We start from the raw sequence: 18,244 nt of genomic DNA, 5'->3' as shown, positions 1-18,244 counted from the left end.
TTGTAGAGACAAAGGTCTCGATATGTTACCCAGGCTGGTCTCAAACTCTGAAGTTCAAGTGATCCTCCCATCTTAGCTTCCCAAAGTGTTGGGATTACAGGCGTGAGCCACTGTGCCTGGCCACAGTGAAGAACCTTAAGCTCATAGAACAGCAGTGGCCGACAGCTATGGAACCAGGTCTCAAAACTTGCCATTTTCACTAAAAGACCTGTGCTGTTTGCACTTTAACACTCCCAGAATCTATTCCACAATTGGTTTTTGCAGATCCATTGTTCTATTTCAGTGTTACTTAACGTGCAAGGTATCATGTCCAAATCCTACCCATCCATCAGGGCCCAGTGCCATTTCCATTTCTCCCGTGATTCATATCAAGCACTAGACCCTCTCATCTCTGAGCATTTCACCTTTTTGGTCTCTCTCCAGCAACTATTTATACAACTCCTCGGTTTCAGCCACAATGAAATTCCATTTCCCAAACATACCAGGCATTTCTCTACTTCCTCACCTTTGCTCACACTCTCCCTTTTGCCTGAGATGCTCTTTCTCAAAGTTCCCCTCTTTCCTTTCCTTTTCTTCTTTTCTTTTTTTGAGACAGGGTCATGCTCTGTTGCCCAGGCTGGAGTGCAGTAGTGCAATCATAGCTCATTGCAACCTCGGGTTCAAGTGATCCTCCCACCTCAACCTTCTGTGACGAGAGGTGTGTGCCACCATACCTGGCTCAATTTTTAATTTATAGACACAGGATCTTACTATGTTGCTCAGACTGGTTCTGAAACTCCTGGCCTCAAAAAATCATCCCACCTTGGCCTCCCAAAATATTGGGATTAGAGACATGAGTCACACAACTGGCCCCAATCTTCCTCTTTTAAAATATCCTCTGTTGGCCAGGCAGGGTGACTCATGCCCATAATTCTAGCACTTTGGGAGGCTGAGGCAGGAGAATCTCTTCAGCCCGCAGTTGGAGACCAGCCTGGGCAACATAATGAGATGCTGTCTCTACAAAAATAAAAATTAGCTACGCATGGTGATGTATGCTTATGGTCTCAGCTACTAGGCAGGCTGAGGCAGGAGGATCACTTGAGCCCAGGAGGTTGAGGTTGCAGTGAGCCATGATCCGCTACTGCACTACAGCCTGAGTGACAAAGCAAGACCTGTTTCAATAACAATAATATTAAAATACCCTCTGTCCTTTAAGGCCAAGCTCAAATGCTTCTTCTCCATGATCACTGACTTCCTTGTTTCTACCTATCCGCATTCATGTCCCCTTCTTCTGGTAACAGCACCCCGATTTCGATTTTGGGATGCATGCCTTCCCCACTGGCGGTCCACGAGGTTGAGTTGGAGCCCACCAGGGAAGGCCACATGAGGCAGATAAGCCAATCCCAATACTGCCTTCTCCTAGCTCAGTGATTGGCTCAGGCTAAGGCCAACCAGCACCTTAGCCAGGTCAGTGAGCGCCTATCCCGGCATCTCTGCTGAACTCTCAGGAAATACGTGAGCGTTCTCTCAGATGAGGTTATTAAGTTGGTGGTACAGGCTGGGCAAGGTGGCTCATTCTTGTAATCCTGGCACTTTGGGAGGTCCAGGGGGCGGATCACTTGAGCCCGGGAGTTCAAGACCAGCCTGGGCAACATGGTGAAACCCTGTCTCTACTAAAAACCCAAAAAATTAGCTGGGCGTGGTGGTGCGTGCCTGCAGTCCCAGCTACTCAGGTGGCCAAGGCATGAGAATCGTTTGAACCTGGAGGAAGGGGCTGCAGTGAGCCAAGATCACGCCACTACACTCCAGCCTGGGCAACAGAGGGGGACTCTATCTCAAAAAAAATTAAAATAAATAAAAAATAAAAAATAAGTTGTGGTATGTAAGTTAGCAGCCATGTCCATCACACAGGGAAAGACTGCCTGAGAATGAAGCCAACACAGAGGAAAGAACTGAGATACTGAGATAACTAGCCTTTGGTTGTGTACCTGGATGCAGGCATACATGAAGCTTAAACAGAGAAGGCTGCCTCGGAGAAGGAGAAGGGGGTCCCTAGAAGAGATCCTTGCAGTTTTGGGGCAGGGAGGCGAGTCAGGTTTCAGGAATCCAAGCACGGAGGTGAATAGGCATGGAGTTTGTGCTTCCAACTATGCTTGGTGTCAGGAAGAGGGGAAGGTTTAGGGGCTGGAGTCCGGTGGGGGCGTGGGTCACTTACCTTCAAATCGGAGGCTTAACAGCAGGGGATTGGCAGGTGTCTCTGATAGCAGCTCCACATAAAGGGACTGGGCATCACTGATGAGACCCCGCTCGGGGACATCGTCCATGTCCGAATCATAGATCACAGGGGATAGGGGGCTGCCCCCTGAGCGCACCATCAGCCTGGGATGGAAAGAAGGGTGACCAGGAGCTCAACCTGCCTCACAAGCTGCCTCACCCTTTCCCTGCTCTCCTAACTTATTTTCATAGCTGTTATCATCACACATTAAGTATATGCCACACACTCTCCTAAGCCCTTACGCATTCTGTCTCATTTAATTTTCACAAGAACTCTTGAGTCAGATACTTTTATTATGCCTTATTTTATAGATGAGGACACTGGGACACAGGAAGATCAAGTCACCTCCCCAGGGTCACAGAGCAAGTAGTGGCAGGGCTGGGATACCAGGTTGCTAAGTAAAGGATGGTAATGACGATGAAGACAGCAGACGCTTGGCCGGGTACAGGGCTCGGCTCACACCTGTAATCCCAGCACTTTGGGAGGCCATGATGGGTGGATCACCTGAGGTAAAGAGTTCAAGACCAGCCTGGCCAACATGGTAAAACCCTGTCTCTACTAAAAACATAAAAATTAGCCAGGGATGGTGGTGCATGCCTGTAATCCCAGCTACTCAGGAGGCTGAGGGAGGAGAATTGCTTGAATCTGGGAGGTGGAGGTTGCGGTGAACCGAATTCATGCCACTGCACTCCAGCCTGGGTGACAGAGTGAGACTCCATCTCCAAAAGAAAAAAAGTAGCTAGCAGACACATTTATAGTGCTTATTGTCCTAGGCACCATTCTAAGGACTTCACATGATTTTTTTTTTTTTTAGTGGAGTCACCAGGCTGCAGTGCAATGGTGCGATCTTGGCTCACTGCAACCTCCGCCTCCTGGGTACAAGCCATTATCCTTCCTCAGCCTCCTGAGTAGCTGGGATTACAGGCACCTGCTACTGTACCCAGCTAATTTTTGTATTTTTTAGTAGAGACGGGGTTTCACCATGCTGGCCAGGCTGGTCTCGAACTCCTGACCTCGTGATCCACGGGCCTCAGTCTCCCAAAGTGCTGGGGTTATAGGCATGAGCCACCATGTCTAGCCTTACTTTACATAACTTCATGCATTTATCCTCACAGAAACCTGAAGAGGGAGCTACTGTTATCTCCATTTTACAGACAAGAAAACTGAGGCACAGAGAAGTTAAGTGATTTGTCTAAGGTTGCACAGCTACACTTCCCAAGAACGGCTTAGGACTAAACTGTGACGCATATCTCAACCACACTCCTGCTGTGTCTGAGTCCCCACTTAGCCTCCCTACTTCCCTGAGGTGGGGACTTCTGACCCAAGACCCAGACACTCACCGGTCATTGTCCTCATCCAACGAGACCCTCTCGAAGTGCAGGTGCAGCCGGCGCCCCTCAGCTGCTTCAATGACCCAACGGCAGGTAAGGTTGGGCCCTGCAGCTCCCCCAGGCTCTGGGGACACAATTCGGCCCAGTGTGGCATTGTGGATGGTACCACCACAGGATGCTGTGGGCAGAAGAGGGGCAGGTTAAGGCCAGCCTGAGGTGACTCGTCCTTCTCCTTGGTGCCTTGGCCCGTTTTCAGAGCTGTTGTGTCCCACCCTTGGCTGGGACCTGGCCCAGGGCTGGCCTCTGTCCCATGAAGTCACCCCAGAGGACAGGACCTTCTCCAGGCCATGAGCCAGGAGAGAAACCAGCCCTGAAACAGGAGAACCCCAGGATTGACACCTCCTATGATGGAGACACCACTAAAATGAAGACTCTGCAGCTGTTGATACCCTAGGATGGGGAGTTACAGGGATCCCTAAAATTGAAAGCCTCAGTTGGGAAATCTTCAAGATGGGACTTTCAGAATGAAGACGCCATGGGATGGGAATCCCAGGATGAGGCTCTCCAGGATAGAAGCCCTCTGAACATGAACCCTAAGAATGGCTTCCTCTAGGATGAGGTCGCTCCCCCAGAGGGGACCTCCAGGATGGTGACTCCCAAAATAAAATCTCCAGTGGGAACCCTGAGATGGAGACCACCCAAAGATGGAGATACCCCAAGGAGAGAGACCCTCTGTGTAAAGAGTTCTGGCTGGAGACCCCAGAATGGGGACTCCACAGGGTAGATGGACCCCTTTCAGTATGGGTTTTCTCCAAAGATGGACACCCCAGAGATTGGACCCTCCCAATGGGGCTACCAGGACAGATGCCCCCACCTACTGTGGCAGGAGACTCACCCATGCAGCTGGGGGTTTCACCATTCCAGGATGGGCGGGTGCCATTGAGGCAGATGAGGGTCTCCTCTCCCTGCAGCTGGTAGCCCGAATCACAGTGAAAGGTGGCAGTGCCCCCAGGGTGCAGGTCCGTCACACTCACATCCCCATGGGCCGGCCGGGGAGGGAAGCCACAGCTCAGGAGGTAGGCTGCACCAGACAGAGCAGAGGGGAGCAGGACTCACTTTCCCATGCCACTCTCTCGTACCAGTCCCCCAGCACTTCCCCGCTCTCCTTCCAGGCCAGCCCGCCAGGGGCACACACTGGCTCCACACTGGCCCACATACTGAGGAATGAGCTCCTCACACTGGCACCTTGCCTCCCAAAGAGGAGATTCCAACATCCCTTATCTCCCCTACTCTTTGTAATTTACCCTTTTTGGCCCCCATTTTATAGAAGAGGTATCTGAGGTTTGAACAAGTTATTCTGGACCCCACTACTCATTTACTGTGTGACCTCAGGCAAATGAATGAACTACGAACTACTGTACTCTGAACTTCAGCCAGCTCTAATAATAGCAGACGCTATCTGCGGAGCTTTTGAGGCACACAGAGAAAGATTATATGACCTGGCTGAGTGCAGTGGTTCATGCCTGTAATCCCAGCACTTTGGGAGTCTGAGGTGGGTGGATCATGAAGTCATGAGTTCGAGACCCACCTGGCCAACATGGTGAAACCCCATTTCTATAAAAACACAAAAATTAGCTAGGCATGGTGGCAGGTGCCTGTAATCCCAGGTACTCAGGAGCTTAGGCAAGAAAATCGTTTGAACCCAGGAGGCAGAGTTTGCAGTGAGCCGAGATTGCACCATTACACTCCAGCCTGGGCGACAAGAGCAAAACTCTGTCTCAAAAAAAAAAAGATTATGTGGCCTGTTTTGCAGATGTGGACACTGAGGCTCCAAGTTATTAAACATCTCTTTGCATTTCTCCCCCTTCCACACACACAGCAATTCTTCCACCTAGGTAGCCGTGGTATACCCTCAGCTTCCATGCAGAAGAAATCATCTGAAATTTTTTTTTTTTTTGAGACAGGGTCTCACTCTGTTGCCCAGGCTAAAGCGCAGTGCCATGATCATAGCTTACTGGAACCTTGAACTCCTGGCCTCACACAATCCTCCTGACCCAGCCTCCCAAGTAGCTGGGATTACAGGTTTGTACCACCATGGCCCACTAATTTTTTTTTTTTTTAATTTGAGATGGAGTGTCACTCTGTAGCCCAGACTGGAGTGCAGTGGTGCGATTCTGGCTCACTGCAACCTCCACCTCCCGGGTTCAAGCTATTCTCCTGCCTCAGCCTCTGGAATAGCTGGGACTACAGGCACATGCTACCATGCCCACTTTTTGTTTTTTTAGTAGACATGGGGTTTCACCATATTGGTCAGGCTGGTCTTGAACTCCTGACCTCATGAACCGCCCACCTCTGCCTCCCAAAGTGCTGGGATTACAGGCATGAGCCACTGTGCCCGGCCAGCCCCACTAATTTTTAATTTTTTGTAGAGATGATGTCTCAGTAGGTTGCCTAGGCTGGTCTTGAACTCCTGGCCTCAAGCAAACATGAAACTTCTTGAGGAAATTTGACTATTTTGTCTTCACTTGTTTATTTTTTTTATTGAGGAGGCATCTCACTCTGTCATCCAGGCTAGGGTGCAATGACACATGATCTCGGCTCACTGCAACTTCTGCCTCCTGAGTTCAAGTGATTCTCTGCCTCAGCCTCCCGAGTAGCTGGGACTACAGGCATGCACCACCACTCCCAGCTAATTTTTGTGTTTTTAGTAAAGACAGGGTTTTACCATGTTGGGCAGGCTGATCTTGAACTTCTGACCTCATGTGATCTACCTGCCTCTGCCTCCCAAAGTGCTGGGATTACAGGGGTGAGCCACTGAGCACGGCAGCTATTTGGTCTTTAAACGCTTTAATACTCAGTGGCCTCTAAATGAATCCCCCAGTGAAAGTAAAGTGCAAGGGAAAGCTTTGCTTTTCTTGAGGAACTTGTTTACCTTCTCCTTTCTTTCAGTGAGAAATATAGGATTTCCCTTTTTGCACTTGTTGCCAGGAAGCTTGGAACCAGATGAATGTTTGTCCCTAGCAAAAATGGTCAAGCTTTTTTTCAACTCTGATAAGCATTAGAGTTGGTGCCATTTTTTCTTACTTATTCTATATAATTGCATTGCTTGCCTACTTTTTGAAAGCCTCCTGAAATTCTTGTAGAAACAGATGGGAAATGTCAGGCGTGGTGGCTCACACCTGTAATCCCAGCACTTTGGGAGGCTGAGGTGGGCAGATCACCTGAGGTCAGGAGTCCAAAAACCACCCTGGCCAACATGGTGAAACCCCATCTCTAGAAAAAAAACAAAAACAAAAAACACAGACGGGAAAAGTCTCCCTCTGTGTCCAGGCTGGAGTGGTGTGACCACAGCTCACAGCAGCCTCAACCTCATGGGCTCAAGCGATGCTCTCACCTCAGCCTCCTGAGTAGCTGGGACTACAGGCATGTGCCACTACGCCCCAATACTTGAAAAAAAAATTAGGCCAGGTGCGGTGACTCACACCTGTAATCCTACCACTTTGGGAGGCTGAGGCAGGTGATCACCTGAGGTCAGGAGTTCGAGACTAGCCTGGTCAACATGGCAAAACCCCATTTCTACTAAAAGTACAAAAATTAGCTGGGTGTGGTGGCGGGCCCCTGTAGTCCCAGCTACTCAGGAGGCTGAGGCAGGAGAATCATTTGAACCCAGGAGGCAGAGGTTGTAGTGATTCAAGATCATGCCACTTCCCTCCAGCCTGGGTGAAAGAGTGAAACTCCATCTTAAAAAATAATAATAAAATAATGATTTCACCATGTTGCCCAGTCTGGTCTCGAACTCCCAGACTCAAGCAATCCTCCTGCCTTGGCCTCCCAAAATGCCAGGATTACAGGTGTGAGCCACTATGCCCAGCTAAGCTGTGTCTTGTAGGACGGGCAGGCTCTGGTTAGCAGAGGGCTCTGGAGACACTGGCTTGGCTGGGCCTTTGCTTTTTCTGTCTCTCTGGCCCTCAGTGATTCTGTAAGAGATCTGGTTTCTCCCTATGTCAAAATTCAACAAATATTTCCTTGGTTGGGCCCTGAGGACAAAGAGGTGAAAAAGACCCAGGCCTTGTCCTCAGAAGTCCATTGTCTACTGAGATAGACATAAGAACAACCTTCTGGAACACAGTGGTTTCAATACATGGTAGCCTCTGTAATGGCTGCCCATGGTCAACAGAATCAAGTCTGAATGCTTTAGTTTGACATTCAAGTCCCTTCCACAGTTAAATGCAGCCCAGCACATTCTACTTCTTTTCTTTTTTATAATTTTTTTTTTTTTTCAAAGATGGGGTTTCACCATGTTGGTCAGGCTGGTCTTGAACTCCCAACCTCAGGTGATCCGCCTGCCTTGGCCTCCAAAGTGCTTGGATTACAGGTGTGAGCCACCGCGTCCAGTGCTCCCAAGACCAATATAGCCTACACAACACAGTTTTGTGACTCCTCAAGTTTCCACCTCCATATTTTTGCTTGTCCCCTCCTCCCCCTACTTTCTCATCTTTTAAGAGATCAGATTAGGGGGCTTACGTACCACCTCTTCCAGGAAGCCTGCCTGACTACATCTCTCCAATAGTTATTTGCTCTCTTATCTATACACAATCCTGCATGCATGATTTTGTCATCACATTAATCACTGTTTTGTTGTTGTTGTTGTTGCTGGTGTTTTGAAACAGAGTCTCAATCTGTCACCCAGTCTGGAGTGTAGTGGCTTGATCTCGGCTCACTGCAACTTTTGTTTCTCAGGTTCAAGTGATTCTCCTGCCTCAGCCTCCTGAGTAGCTGAGATTATAGGTGTGCGCCACCATGCCTGGCTAATTTTTATATTTTTGGTAGAGACCGGGTTTCGCCATGTTGGCCAGGCTGGTCTCGAACTCCTGACCTCAGGTGATCCACCCGCCTCAGCCTCCCAAAGTGCTGGGATTACAGGCATGAGGCACTGTGCCGGGCCTAACTATGGTCTTTTACCACTGGCCCAAGCCTTATTTATTTTGTGTCCTAAAAGGCTAGTTATGAGGTCAGGAGTTTCAGACCAGCCTGGTCAACATGATGAAACCCCATCTCTACTAAAAATACAAAAAAATTAGACGGGCATGGTGGGACACACCTGTAATCCCAGCTACTCAGGAGGCTGAGACAGGAGAATCACTTGAACTCAGGAGGCAGAGGTTGCAGGGAGCTGAGATTGTGTCATTGCACTCCAGCCTGGGCAACAGAGCAAGATTCTGTCTTTAAAAAAAAAAAAAAAATGGCTAGCCTGGCTGATCAATGGGTGCAGCCGAGAGGCAGCATGGAATGGTGCAAAGACCACTAGATTTGTTGTCAGGTAGGCCCGAGTTCGTTCCAGCTCCAGAACTTACTAACTACATGACTTTGAGCAGGTGACTTCATCTCTAGGGGCCTCTCACCTATTAACAGCAATAATAATTCCTATCAGCGAGGATTTGGCCTGAAAATTAAATAAAAGAAACACGCAAAGCACCTGGCACATAGAAGCTGCCGAGAAAATGTTAATCACCCACCCCTCAGCCTCAATTAATGAATGACTGGGAGCCAGGGACTCGGGGATCTGGTGTCTGGCTGCAATAAACGTGCAGGTGGCTGAGCAATCTACATAACCTTTGAGTCTTTTTCTTCCTTTGAGAGATGGAACCAACAATGGCCACTCTCCAGGTTGCTGTGAGAAGCAAATGAAACAACGACTGGTGAAAGGGCTTTGGAATGGGAAAGTTTGCTGCACTTGGGGTGAGGGGTGAGGGAGCCTTTGGCTTTTCAGAGAAGCTAATGAGGCCACTCTGGACCAGAGGCCGCAGCTAGTGCAGGTTGGAAAGGGCTGAAACAGGGCCTCGGTCCCAAAGGTGCCCGGCACAGCTGCAAAGCAGGAAAGACCGAGCAATGAAGGCCAATTTATGCAATAGCCCTGCTTCCCCAAATGTTCCACTTAGCCTAAGGAGTCCTATTTTCAATGCCCTGGGGAAGTGGCTGCTTAAAGGAGCCAGTGGGGAGCCATATCTTCAGATATCGAAATAGCTGAAGTCCAGCACTCGCCCTGGCCCTCCAGGCAAGCTCTTGCTCCACAGTAACCAGGTCCCTACTGCTAAATACATGCCCCAGCTCCCTGTCCTCCCCCACCCATCACGAATAGGCACCTTTGCTACGCGCGCGCACACACACACACACACGAGCCCCTGGGGCAGGTCCTGAGCAGAGGCCTCAGGAGAGGCTGGAGAGGACGTGAGAACAGGATTCAGGGTGTATCCCAGATGAGGCAAACAAGGCATCTGCAGTCAGCAGAGCTTGCAAGGAGGGCAGAGTGCATGACAGCAGCCAAGGCCATGCAGTGATGTGAAGGGGACACTGACCCGACACACTGTTCTTGCTGTCTCCATGAAGCGTAGGAAGACAACAGTCTCATGCACACACGTATGCTAGAACATACCCAAGTTGCAAATCTGAGGCTCTCACTTTCCTGCTTAAAACATTTCAAATTAGGCCTGGCGCAGTGGCTCACACCTGTAATCCCAGCACTTTGGGAGGGTGATGCAGGTGGATCACTTGAGGTCCTGAGTTCGAGACCAGCTGGCCCATATGGGGAAACCCTGTCTCTACTTAAAAATAGAAAAATTAGCCAGGTGTGGTAGCAGGTGCCTGTAATTCCAGCTACTTGGGAGGCTGAGGCAGGAGAATCACTTGAACCCGGGAGACGGATGTTGCAGTGAGCCAAGATCATCACCACTGCACTTTAGCCTGGGTGACAGAGTAAAACTGTCTCAAAAAAAAAAAAAATTCAAATGTCTCCCTGTCACACCTGCAGGTTGAAGTAATCTGAACTCCTTACTGAAGCAGATAAGGCTCTTTATGGTCTGAAGCTGACCTGCCTCCCAGCCTGCTCTCTGGCCTGTTTCTCCTTCATCTCTTTCTGTGCTTTTACGGTAATAGCAGTGACTGACAGTTTTGAAGTCTCTCTGTGTACCACGTACTGTTTTGTTTTGTTTTTGAAACGGAGTTTCACTCTCGTCACCTAAGCTAGAGTGCAATGGCACAATCTTGGCTCACTGCAACCTCCACCTCCTGGGTTCAAACGATTCTCCTGACTCAGCCTCCCAAGTAACTGTGATTACAGGTGCCCACCACAATGCCCGGCTAATTTTTGTATTTTTAGTAGAGATGGGGTTTTGCCATGTTGGCCAGGCTGGTCTTGAACTCCTGACCTCAGGTAATCCATCTGCCTCAGCCTCCCAAAGTGCTGAGATTACAGGCATGAGCCACCACACCAGGCCACACACTGTTTTAAACACTTGATACGTATTAATTCATTTGATCTTCCCCATAATGCCAAGTATTGTTATCCCTATTTTTCAGATGAGATCATGAGGCACAGGAAGGTTAAGTAACTTGTCCCAGATCACACAGCTAGGACAGTTCTTTCATGCTGAACTCCTTCACCTCATCTGGGGGTCACAACTTCTCTTGCTGGGTCTTGGAGTGTGCTTTTTCATCCACCTAGCCATCTGCCTCCCTCCTTCTCTCCCTCCCTCACACCCTTTCCCTGGCGAATTTATCCTTCGGGTCTCAGCTTAGTCATCATCTCCTCCAAGAAGATGTCCCCATGTTCTTTGGGAGAAATTTAGGTCCCTTAGCTATGTGCTGCCCCCGCTGGTGTTTCCTCCATCATATTCCTTATCTCCTTGAATTATAACCACCCTGCTGACTCTTCTGTCTTCCTACCTAGATTGTGTGCTCGTTGAAGCCAGATTTATACCTGGTGTGTTCGTTCCTCCTCCAAGGCTAACACAGGGGCTGGTATGAAGCCAGCAGTCGATAAACATTTGTTGGGTTCAATGGATGAATTGCCCCTTGGACATGTGCACGGATCTGTGAGTGTGTGAGATAAATGTGCCTGGGTCTCCTCTGAGGGCCCTGCCCCCCAGGGTTGCAGAAATGAGGAAAAGCTCCCCTCAGCACCCCGTGCTTCCGTGGTCCTTGGAGATGTCCCTGTGTGCAGTATGGCCCCTGCCCTTCCAGCAGCACCCTCAAACTCCTCACCCTGATAGTGGATCCTGAAGCCACCGCCCCTTGGGACCCGTGGGCTCTGGAAGTGCAGAAGCAGCCGGTTGGTTGGGCTCCGAAGAACTTGTCCTTCTCCAAGCATGGATGAGTTGGCCAGGAGTCGGGGGGCCAGGCCTGGGGATCCCCCACCAGCCAGCACCAGGAGCTCCTCCTCCTGCGACAGGTTCAGTGTCTGCACCTAGAGAAGCCAGACACAGACCCACCAGGGCAAGTCAGCCAGGGGTTTACCTTTGAAGCCCCTCTCCTGTGCCTTTGCCCTGTGTGTAGCAGCCAAATGGCACCGTGCTGCTGCCCAAGTTGTAGAAATCTAGAAGAGTTTCTGAGGTCACCTGAATCATCAAACAGGTCCTTTGGCTCCCAGGCCAAACCTGTGCATACCCACAGGCCCAGAGGAAAAGGCTTGGAAGCCGCACAGTCACATGCTTTGGTCCAGTTACCTGGATCTCAATGCCGTAGCCAGGGTAGACATGGATGCTGTAAGTGCAGTCGAGGAGTCCCAGGGTGCGGCTGGCGGGGCTCCCCAGATCTGGAGACTCCACATACCCTTCGCCCTCGGAGATGTTGTTATTACACAGAACTGAGGAGATACAAATGGCCGGGATGGAAGGAAGCTCTTGCCCTCCCAGCCAAGCAACTCTGAAGGCCTTCATCTGCCTTCCCCTCAGCATCTCTCACCATTTTTTGTTTTGTTTTGAGACAAGGTCTTGTTCTGTCACCCAGACTAGAGTGCAGTGGGGCAATCATGGCTCATTGCAGTCTCAAACTCCTGGGCTCAACTGATCCTCCCGCCTCAGCCTCCTGAGTAGCTGGGACCACAAGTGCGCGTCACCACGCTGAGCCAATTTTTAAAATTGTTTGTAGAGATGGAGTCTTGCCATGTTTCCCAGGCTGGACTCACACCTGCCTCAAGCGATCCTCCTGCCTCAGCCTCCCAAAGCACTGGGATTACAGGTGTGTGCTGCTGCACCCCCTCACCATCTTTAAGCAATGCTCCCTCTCCCACCTGAGCCAGAACTCCCTTCCCCAACTGTAATATAGCTGAAACACATGGAACGCTGTCTGCTATGTAGTAAGGGTACAGAAATGCTTCCTTTGTTATTATTAATCAGAAGTCCTCCCGTCTGTACCCAGGACTCCTTCCACAGTTCCAGCAGCCTCTCTCCCATCCTTCCCTAGCATGTACCTCACTGGTGCTCCCACCCCCATCCCCTTGCTGTTGCCTCACCTGGGCTGGTCACTGTAGTGGTAACAGTTGTCGTGGTGATGATGGTGGTCGTGGTCTCCTCCTCTCCTCCCACAGGCCCAAGGGGAGGCCCTGGGGAGGCAGGGCTGGGCGGGGGCGGGGCTGTGGTTCCTGGGGGTGGAGTCAGCAGCTCTGGTGCGGTGGGTCCGGCCCCCCTGACTCCCTTAGGGGTGACGGCAGTTGTCAGAGGCCCTGTCCCTGGCTCAGTGGCCCGTGGCAGGGAGGGCACCGCGAGAGTCTGGCCGGCCGGAGGGGTGGCTAGTGTGGGGTCCAGTTCAGATCCTGGGACAGTGGAGGGAACGTCAGAGCACAGGAGGAGCACATGGAGGACCTTGGGTGGGGAGCAGGGCTAAGGGCTAGGGGTTCCCCTGCCGTACCCCCAAAGCCTCCCCTACAAGGTACAGCACCCCACTTTTCCCTTCCCCACCCCAACCCCTCACATCCTCCCAAGGCTTCCACAGCCCGAGTTCCCCCTGTTTCTATTTCCATCCCTTCTCTCCACCCAGCCCCTTCCACCCTGATGCTTCTCTCCGTGAGCCTCTCTCTGCCCCCTGGTCAGATCATTCAGATCGGGCTCTCTCTCTGGTTTTCTCCTCTCTCCTCTGTCTCACTCTCTCTGGAACTCTTTATTTCCTCGTTTCCCTGTTTAGTATTCTGATTGCAGTCTGATTTCATGATTCAAGATCCACTAGTTTTTGTGTTTCATTCTCTCTCCCTCTGTCTTCCACCATTTCCCTGACTCTGGTTCTCATTTTCCATCTCCCTTTCTATGTGTCTGTTTTTCTGTCTGACCATCTCTGAATCATTCTGTCTCTGCTTCTCTGGTTCTGTCTGTGCCCAGGTTTGACTTTCTCTGACGGTCTCGTTCCGTGTCCCCTGAATCTTACCGGCCTTCCCGCAGGCTCTTGCCTCCTCTGCAGTCTCTCTCTGCCTGCTCTTCTCCAGCCTGGCTCCCCATCTCCCTGAGCCCATGTCCCTCCCTCCACCTCTAGGCCACTCCTGCCACTCTGGGGCCCTCACCCGGCAGGTAGCCCATCTCTGGTCCCCTCCTCAGCAGGGCCCCATGGAGCAGTTCAGCCAGGGCCTCGGAGGCCACCGTGGGGGTCTCACTTCCAGGCTCTGGCAATATCTCCTCCTCCTTCAGGGGCAGACCTAGGAGGAGAAGTTGTGTGAGCTTCTCCACTCCCCCACATCCCTTCCTTCTCCAGAGAGATCTTTTCTAGAACTCTCCCTCCCTCCTCCATCAACTGGGCCTGCAGGGGCTCAGAGGGTCCCAGGCTCAGCTGAGAGCCAAGATCGGAGGAGGGGCTCCCAGCTGCCCTCACTCTCACACTCCCACATCTCTTCTCTCCCCTCCCCTCTCCTGGGGCTGGGTGGGCCTTTAGTGAACACCTTAGCGCTTATGAACCCTGGACAGCACCAGCAAGGCAGAAGGGGTGCTGGTACTGCCTTCCCTTTCACCTCAGTGGTGATCTCCCCCAAGCCCTGGGGCTCTGCAGAGGGTCTGGCCGCACCTCCCAGCCCTTGCTTCCGCAGTGCCCGGCTTTCTCTCTGGGCTTCTGTCTCTGCAGTGTGGCTGTCTTTTCTCTCTCCCACCCCACCCCCTCACTCTGTCTCTCTCTGGTCCTCTGCAGTCTCTGCTTCCTTCCCTGGAGTCTCACTGGGGTTCAGAGTGGAGGACTGAATATCTGGCCTCTGAGCGCTGCCTCTGCTAATCTGTCTTTGTCCGTACATCCAAGAACATTTGTGTGTGCAGAGCCTGGCATCTCTCTCAGCACCTCCATCTCCCACCCAGGTCCCTCCGTGCTTCTGCCACCTCCGCAGACATCCCCCCAACTTTCCCAGCCCTCCTTCATGGATCTAGCCCCTGAGACACTGCTAACAGCTTATCTCATTAATTTCCCTGGCTTCTCACTATTGAGGGTTAAGGGGCTTCGGGTTCAAGCCAGAAATCTCTGGCTTGCCCCTTTCCCAGCAGCTGTGCCTCTCCCCTCCCCCATGAGCTCGGAAGACCCAGGATGTTAAGAGAAAGGAGGGTGGAGGACCCCGCTGGGTGCCTTCCTGGGGCCCACCCCCACACTCTCATGTCCTTACCCTGGATCCAGGGACAGCTCAGCAGAATTAGGAACAGCAGCTGGGGAGGCGGCGGGTGCTGGACCCTGGGAGTCCCCATGGCGACTCACCCCGATCTCTCTCCTCTGTGCCTAAGTAATGTGGCTGCCACCTTTCCTCCGTCTCCTTCTATCTTTCCCTTTAAATCTTTTTCCCCCCCTCGGTAGGAGTCAGCAAAGAAAGACAATTTCTCTGCCCCTTGGGATGGAGGGGCCGAATTGGGCAGGGGTCGCCTGGAGCCCACCCCCCTTTGCTCAGTCTCCTCTGTCCTCTGCTCCAGGCTCTGTGGTAGAGGGGGCGCGGCTCCGGCTGCAGGGGGTGGGGCTGAGAGGGCCGAAGGGGCCGGGTGGCCTGGGTTACCCTCCTGTTCAGGCGCCTGGGTCCGCCGAGCTGGCTGGACCCCAAGCTAGGGGACTGAGGAAGAGGAAGGCAGCTTCTGGGGGCTTAGGGTGGGGTCGAGGATTGGGGGGGTCCCCACTGGGCTCTAGCGGGGCTTGTCGGGGAAGGGAAGGGGTGGGTTGGGGAACTGGGAGAGCCGAGGCTCGGGCACTGGAGCTGAGGGAGGGAGAAGCTGAGAAAGGTATCGAGCCCACGTCAGATCCTGGGGACGGGCGAAGGGAGGGGCCTGGGATTTATTTGACGGGGAGGGAGGAGGAGGAAGTGCAGTTGGAGGAGGGAGGGATCACACGAGCCAGGGCTGTAATCCTCACTCCCGCGGCCCCTAGGGGAGGCAAAGGAAACTCTCTGGTCCCAGCAGTAATTAGCCCCCTCCCCCTGCCATTCCAGCACATCTGGAATCTGAATCTCTTCTTCCCAGGGCTCCGAGGGGCTGCAAAGCTTGGTTCGCCCCTGCTCGGCCCCCCATTATGCCCCCTGTTCACATCCAGACTCCCCACGGGGCTTCCCTTCGCCTTTTATAGCAGCTCGGGTGGAATGGGCTCTCCCTCCCCCAGGAAAATGGCCAGCTTCAACGATTGTGAGAAGTCTCGTGGGTGACTGTCCGGGGTTTGGGAAATAGAGTTAGACCCCTCCTCTTCCATACACCGTGACGCGGGCCAGCTAACAGGCGGCCTCGGCTCTGATTTTCCCTCTCGAGCACTCTTTTCAGCACCAGCGGCGCGCGGACAGCTCCCCTCGCCCAGCCGGGGCGGGTCCGGCCCGGCGCCGCCCACGATTGGCTGAGGCCGCTTTCGGTGTCCGCCGGGCTCGCGGGCTCCCGGACTGGCCCAGGGCCAGCGGGAGTCACAGGCCGATCGACCGAGGGACCGGCTGCCCGACGGACTGGCCTTGGCGTCCTTGCCCGCAGTCCCGGGCGCTTGCCCGGCTGTCAGCCCGAGCTCGCCCCGCCCCACGGGCCCCGCCCCCTCGGGCCCCGCCCCTTCTTTCGCACTGCGGGGCGGCTGGAGGCTGGCACCTTGGCCCCTGCGCCCCACGTGGCGCCCTTTCCGGGCTGGGGGGGCTGGAGATACAACCTGAGACGACTCTCCCCCCCCCCCGGCCCCCGGCTGACTTGCAGCGCCACTGGGAGGGGTCGGGGGTGGCTGAGCTGAGAGGGCTCCGGGAAGGAGTGACGTCAGGGTGAGTGGGAGCCAAGGAAGGAGCGAGTAGGAGAGAGGGAGCGAGAGCCAGGCAGGACCGCAGGGTCGGGACAAGTGAGGAGCGAGGGCAAGGAGAGGGCAGGAGAGAAAGAAGCAGGGAGGCAGGAGAGAAAGAAGCTGCCACGGAGGAAGACAGGCTGCGGGTTTTCGGGGCTGCAGGTCCAGGAGGGGTAGGAACAGCTGCCCAGGGGAGCTAGGAGGAAGCGGGGAGGGAGAGAGCGAACGAAAAGCGGGGGTGGGTGGGGGGAGAAGGAAAAGGGGAGACTGAGAGGGGAGAGAGAAGCAGAGGGAGAGAGAGGAGGCTGCTGAAAGGAAAAAGAAGAGGGAGAGGAGGCGACAGAGGGAGAGGAGGAAGAGGTAGAAGGAGAGAGAAGAGAGGAGAGAAAGGGAAAGGAGGGTTAGGAGGTGCATGAAGGAGGGGAGAAGGAGCTTCAGAGTGGAGAGAGGAGAGAGGACCGCGGAAGGATAGAGCCCAGAGTGGAAGGTGGAAGGGAAACAGCCCAGCGGGGAGCCAGGGGACAGCCATGGAAGGCACAGGTGGGGACCTGGGAGGACAGAGGAACTGGGGTCTGGAGGACGCTCCAGACCTCTTGGCCAGGGCCTCCCTGACAATGCTCCCATGGCCACTGCCTCTGGCCTCCTCGGCCCTCACCTTGCTCCTTGGGGCCCTCACTTCTCTGTTCCTCTGGTACTGCTACCGCCTGGGTTCCCAAGACATGCAGGCCCTGGGGGCTGGGAGCCAGGCTGGGGGTGTTCGTGGTGGGCCTGTGGGATGCTCGGAGGCTGGCGGGCCAAGCCCAAGGGGTCCTGGGGAGCCCGGGGAAGGACCTAGGACAGAAGGCCTAGTGAGCCGGCGGCTTCGGGCCTACGCCCGGCGCTACTCCTGGGCTGGGATGGGTAGAGTGAGGCGGGCAGCTCAGGGTGGCCCAGGCCCTGGGGGAGGGCCAGGGGTCCTAGGCATTCAGCGCCCAGGCCTGCTTTTCCTGCCAGACCTGCCTTCAGCCCCCTTTGTGCCGCGGGACGCCCAGCGGCACGACGTGGAGCTCCTGGAGAGCAGCTTTCCCGCCATTTTGCGGGACTTCGGGGCTGTGAGCTGGGACTTCTCAGGGACTACCCCTCCGCCTCGGGGCTGGTCCCCACCTCTGGCCCCCGGGTGCTACCAGCTCTTGCTGTACCAAGCAGGCCGGTGCCAACCCAGCAACTGCCGCCGGTGCCCAGGGGCCTATCGGGCACTGAGGGGACTTCGAAGCTTTATGAGTGCCAACACCTTCGGCAATGCCGGCTTTTCCGTCCTCCTGCCTGGGGCCCGGCTAGAGGGCCGCTGCGGGCCCACCAATGCCCGGGTCAGATGCCATCTGGGTAAGTAGCTGCCGCCTGCTGACCACCTCCTTGCCTCCATGATTTTCCCCCCAGACCCTCCTCTCCACACAGAGCTGTCTGCTCTCTGGTTCTCACTCTCTTCTTCCATGGCTCCCCATTGCCGCCCAAAGCAGCATTTCCTGAGCCTCTGTTATCTGCACACCATCTTCATAAGCTTTGCCGTGGTCCTTGCCACCTATCCTACATTTCTTCACCTTGGCTATCCCCCGACCTTTTGTTTTACTTGTTTATTTGAAAGTTTTTTTTTTTTTTTTTTTTTTTT

At 53.6% G+C, this 18,244-nt stretch overlaps 2 protein-coding genes across 4 annotated transcripts in view; one reads left to right on the top strand and one right to left on the bottom strand.

The window, feature by feature from the left end:
* SEZ6L2 (seizure related 6 homolog like 2) overlaps window positions 1-15,607 on the bottom strand; it is a 28,281-nt gene extending 12,674 nt beyond the window's left edge. For all 3 annotated transcript variants that reach the window (XM_017519155.2, XM_017519156.2, XM_017519158.1), the window contains exons 1-8: window positions 14,987-15,607; window positions 13,913-14,044; window positions 12,875-13,174; window positions 12,087-12,226; window positions 11,626-11,827; window positions 4,481-4,666; window positions 3,595-3,763; window positions 2,195-2,358 (exon numbers count right to left, since the gene is read on the bottom strand). In XM_017519155.2, the coding sequence (XP_017374644.1) occupies window positions 2,195-2,358; window positions 3,595-3,763; window positions 4,481-4,666; window positions 11,626-11,827; window positions 12,087-12,226; window positions 12,875-13,174; window positions 13,913-14,044; window positions 14,987-15,065 (1,372 nt within the window). In that variant the 5' untranslated portion in view covers window positions 15,066-15,607. The remainder of the gene's footprint in view (window positions 1-2,194; window positions 2,359-3,594; window positions 3,764-4,480; window positions 4,667-11,625; window positions 11,828-12,086; window positions 12,227-12,874; window positions 13,175-13,912; window positions 14,045-14,986) is intronic.
* A 774-nt stretch (window positions 15,608-16,381) lies between these two features.
* The window catches only part of ASPHD1 (aspartate beta-hydroxylase domain containing 1), a 5,679-nt gene continuing 3,816 nt past the window's right edge, over window positions 16,382-18,244 (top strand). The window contains exon 1 of the mRNA XM_017519159.2: window positions 16,382-17,961. Coding sequence (XP_017374648.1) covers window positions 17,127-17,961 — 835 coding nt within the window. The 5' untranslated portion in view covers window positions 16,382-17,126. The remainder of the gene's footprint in view (window positions 17,962-18,244) is intronic.

Source organism: Cebus imitator, unplaced genomic scaffold (genome assembly GCF_001604975.1).
Source record: "Cebus imitator isolate Cc_AM_T3 unplaced genomic scaffold, Cebus_imitator-1.0 Scaffold729, whole genome shotgun sequence".
Lineage (NCBI taxonomy): Eukaryota > Metazoa > Chordata > Mammalia > Primates > Cebidae > Cebus > Cebus imitator.
Note: the sequence above shows the minus strand (reverse complement) of the source record. Positions and strands in the feature narration are given on the sequence as shown.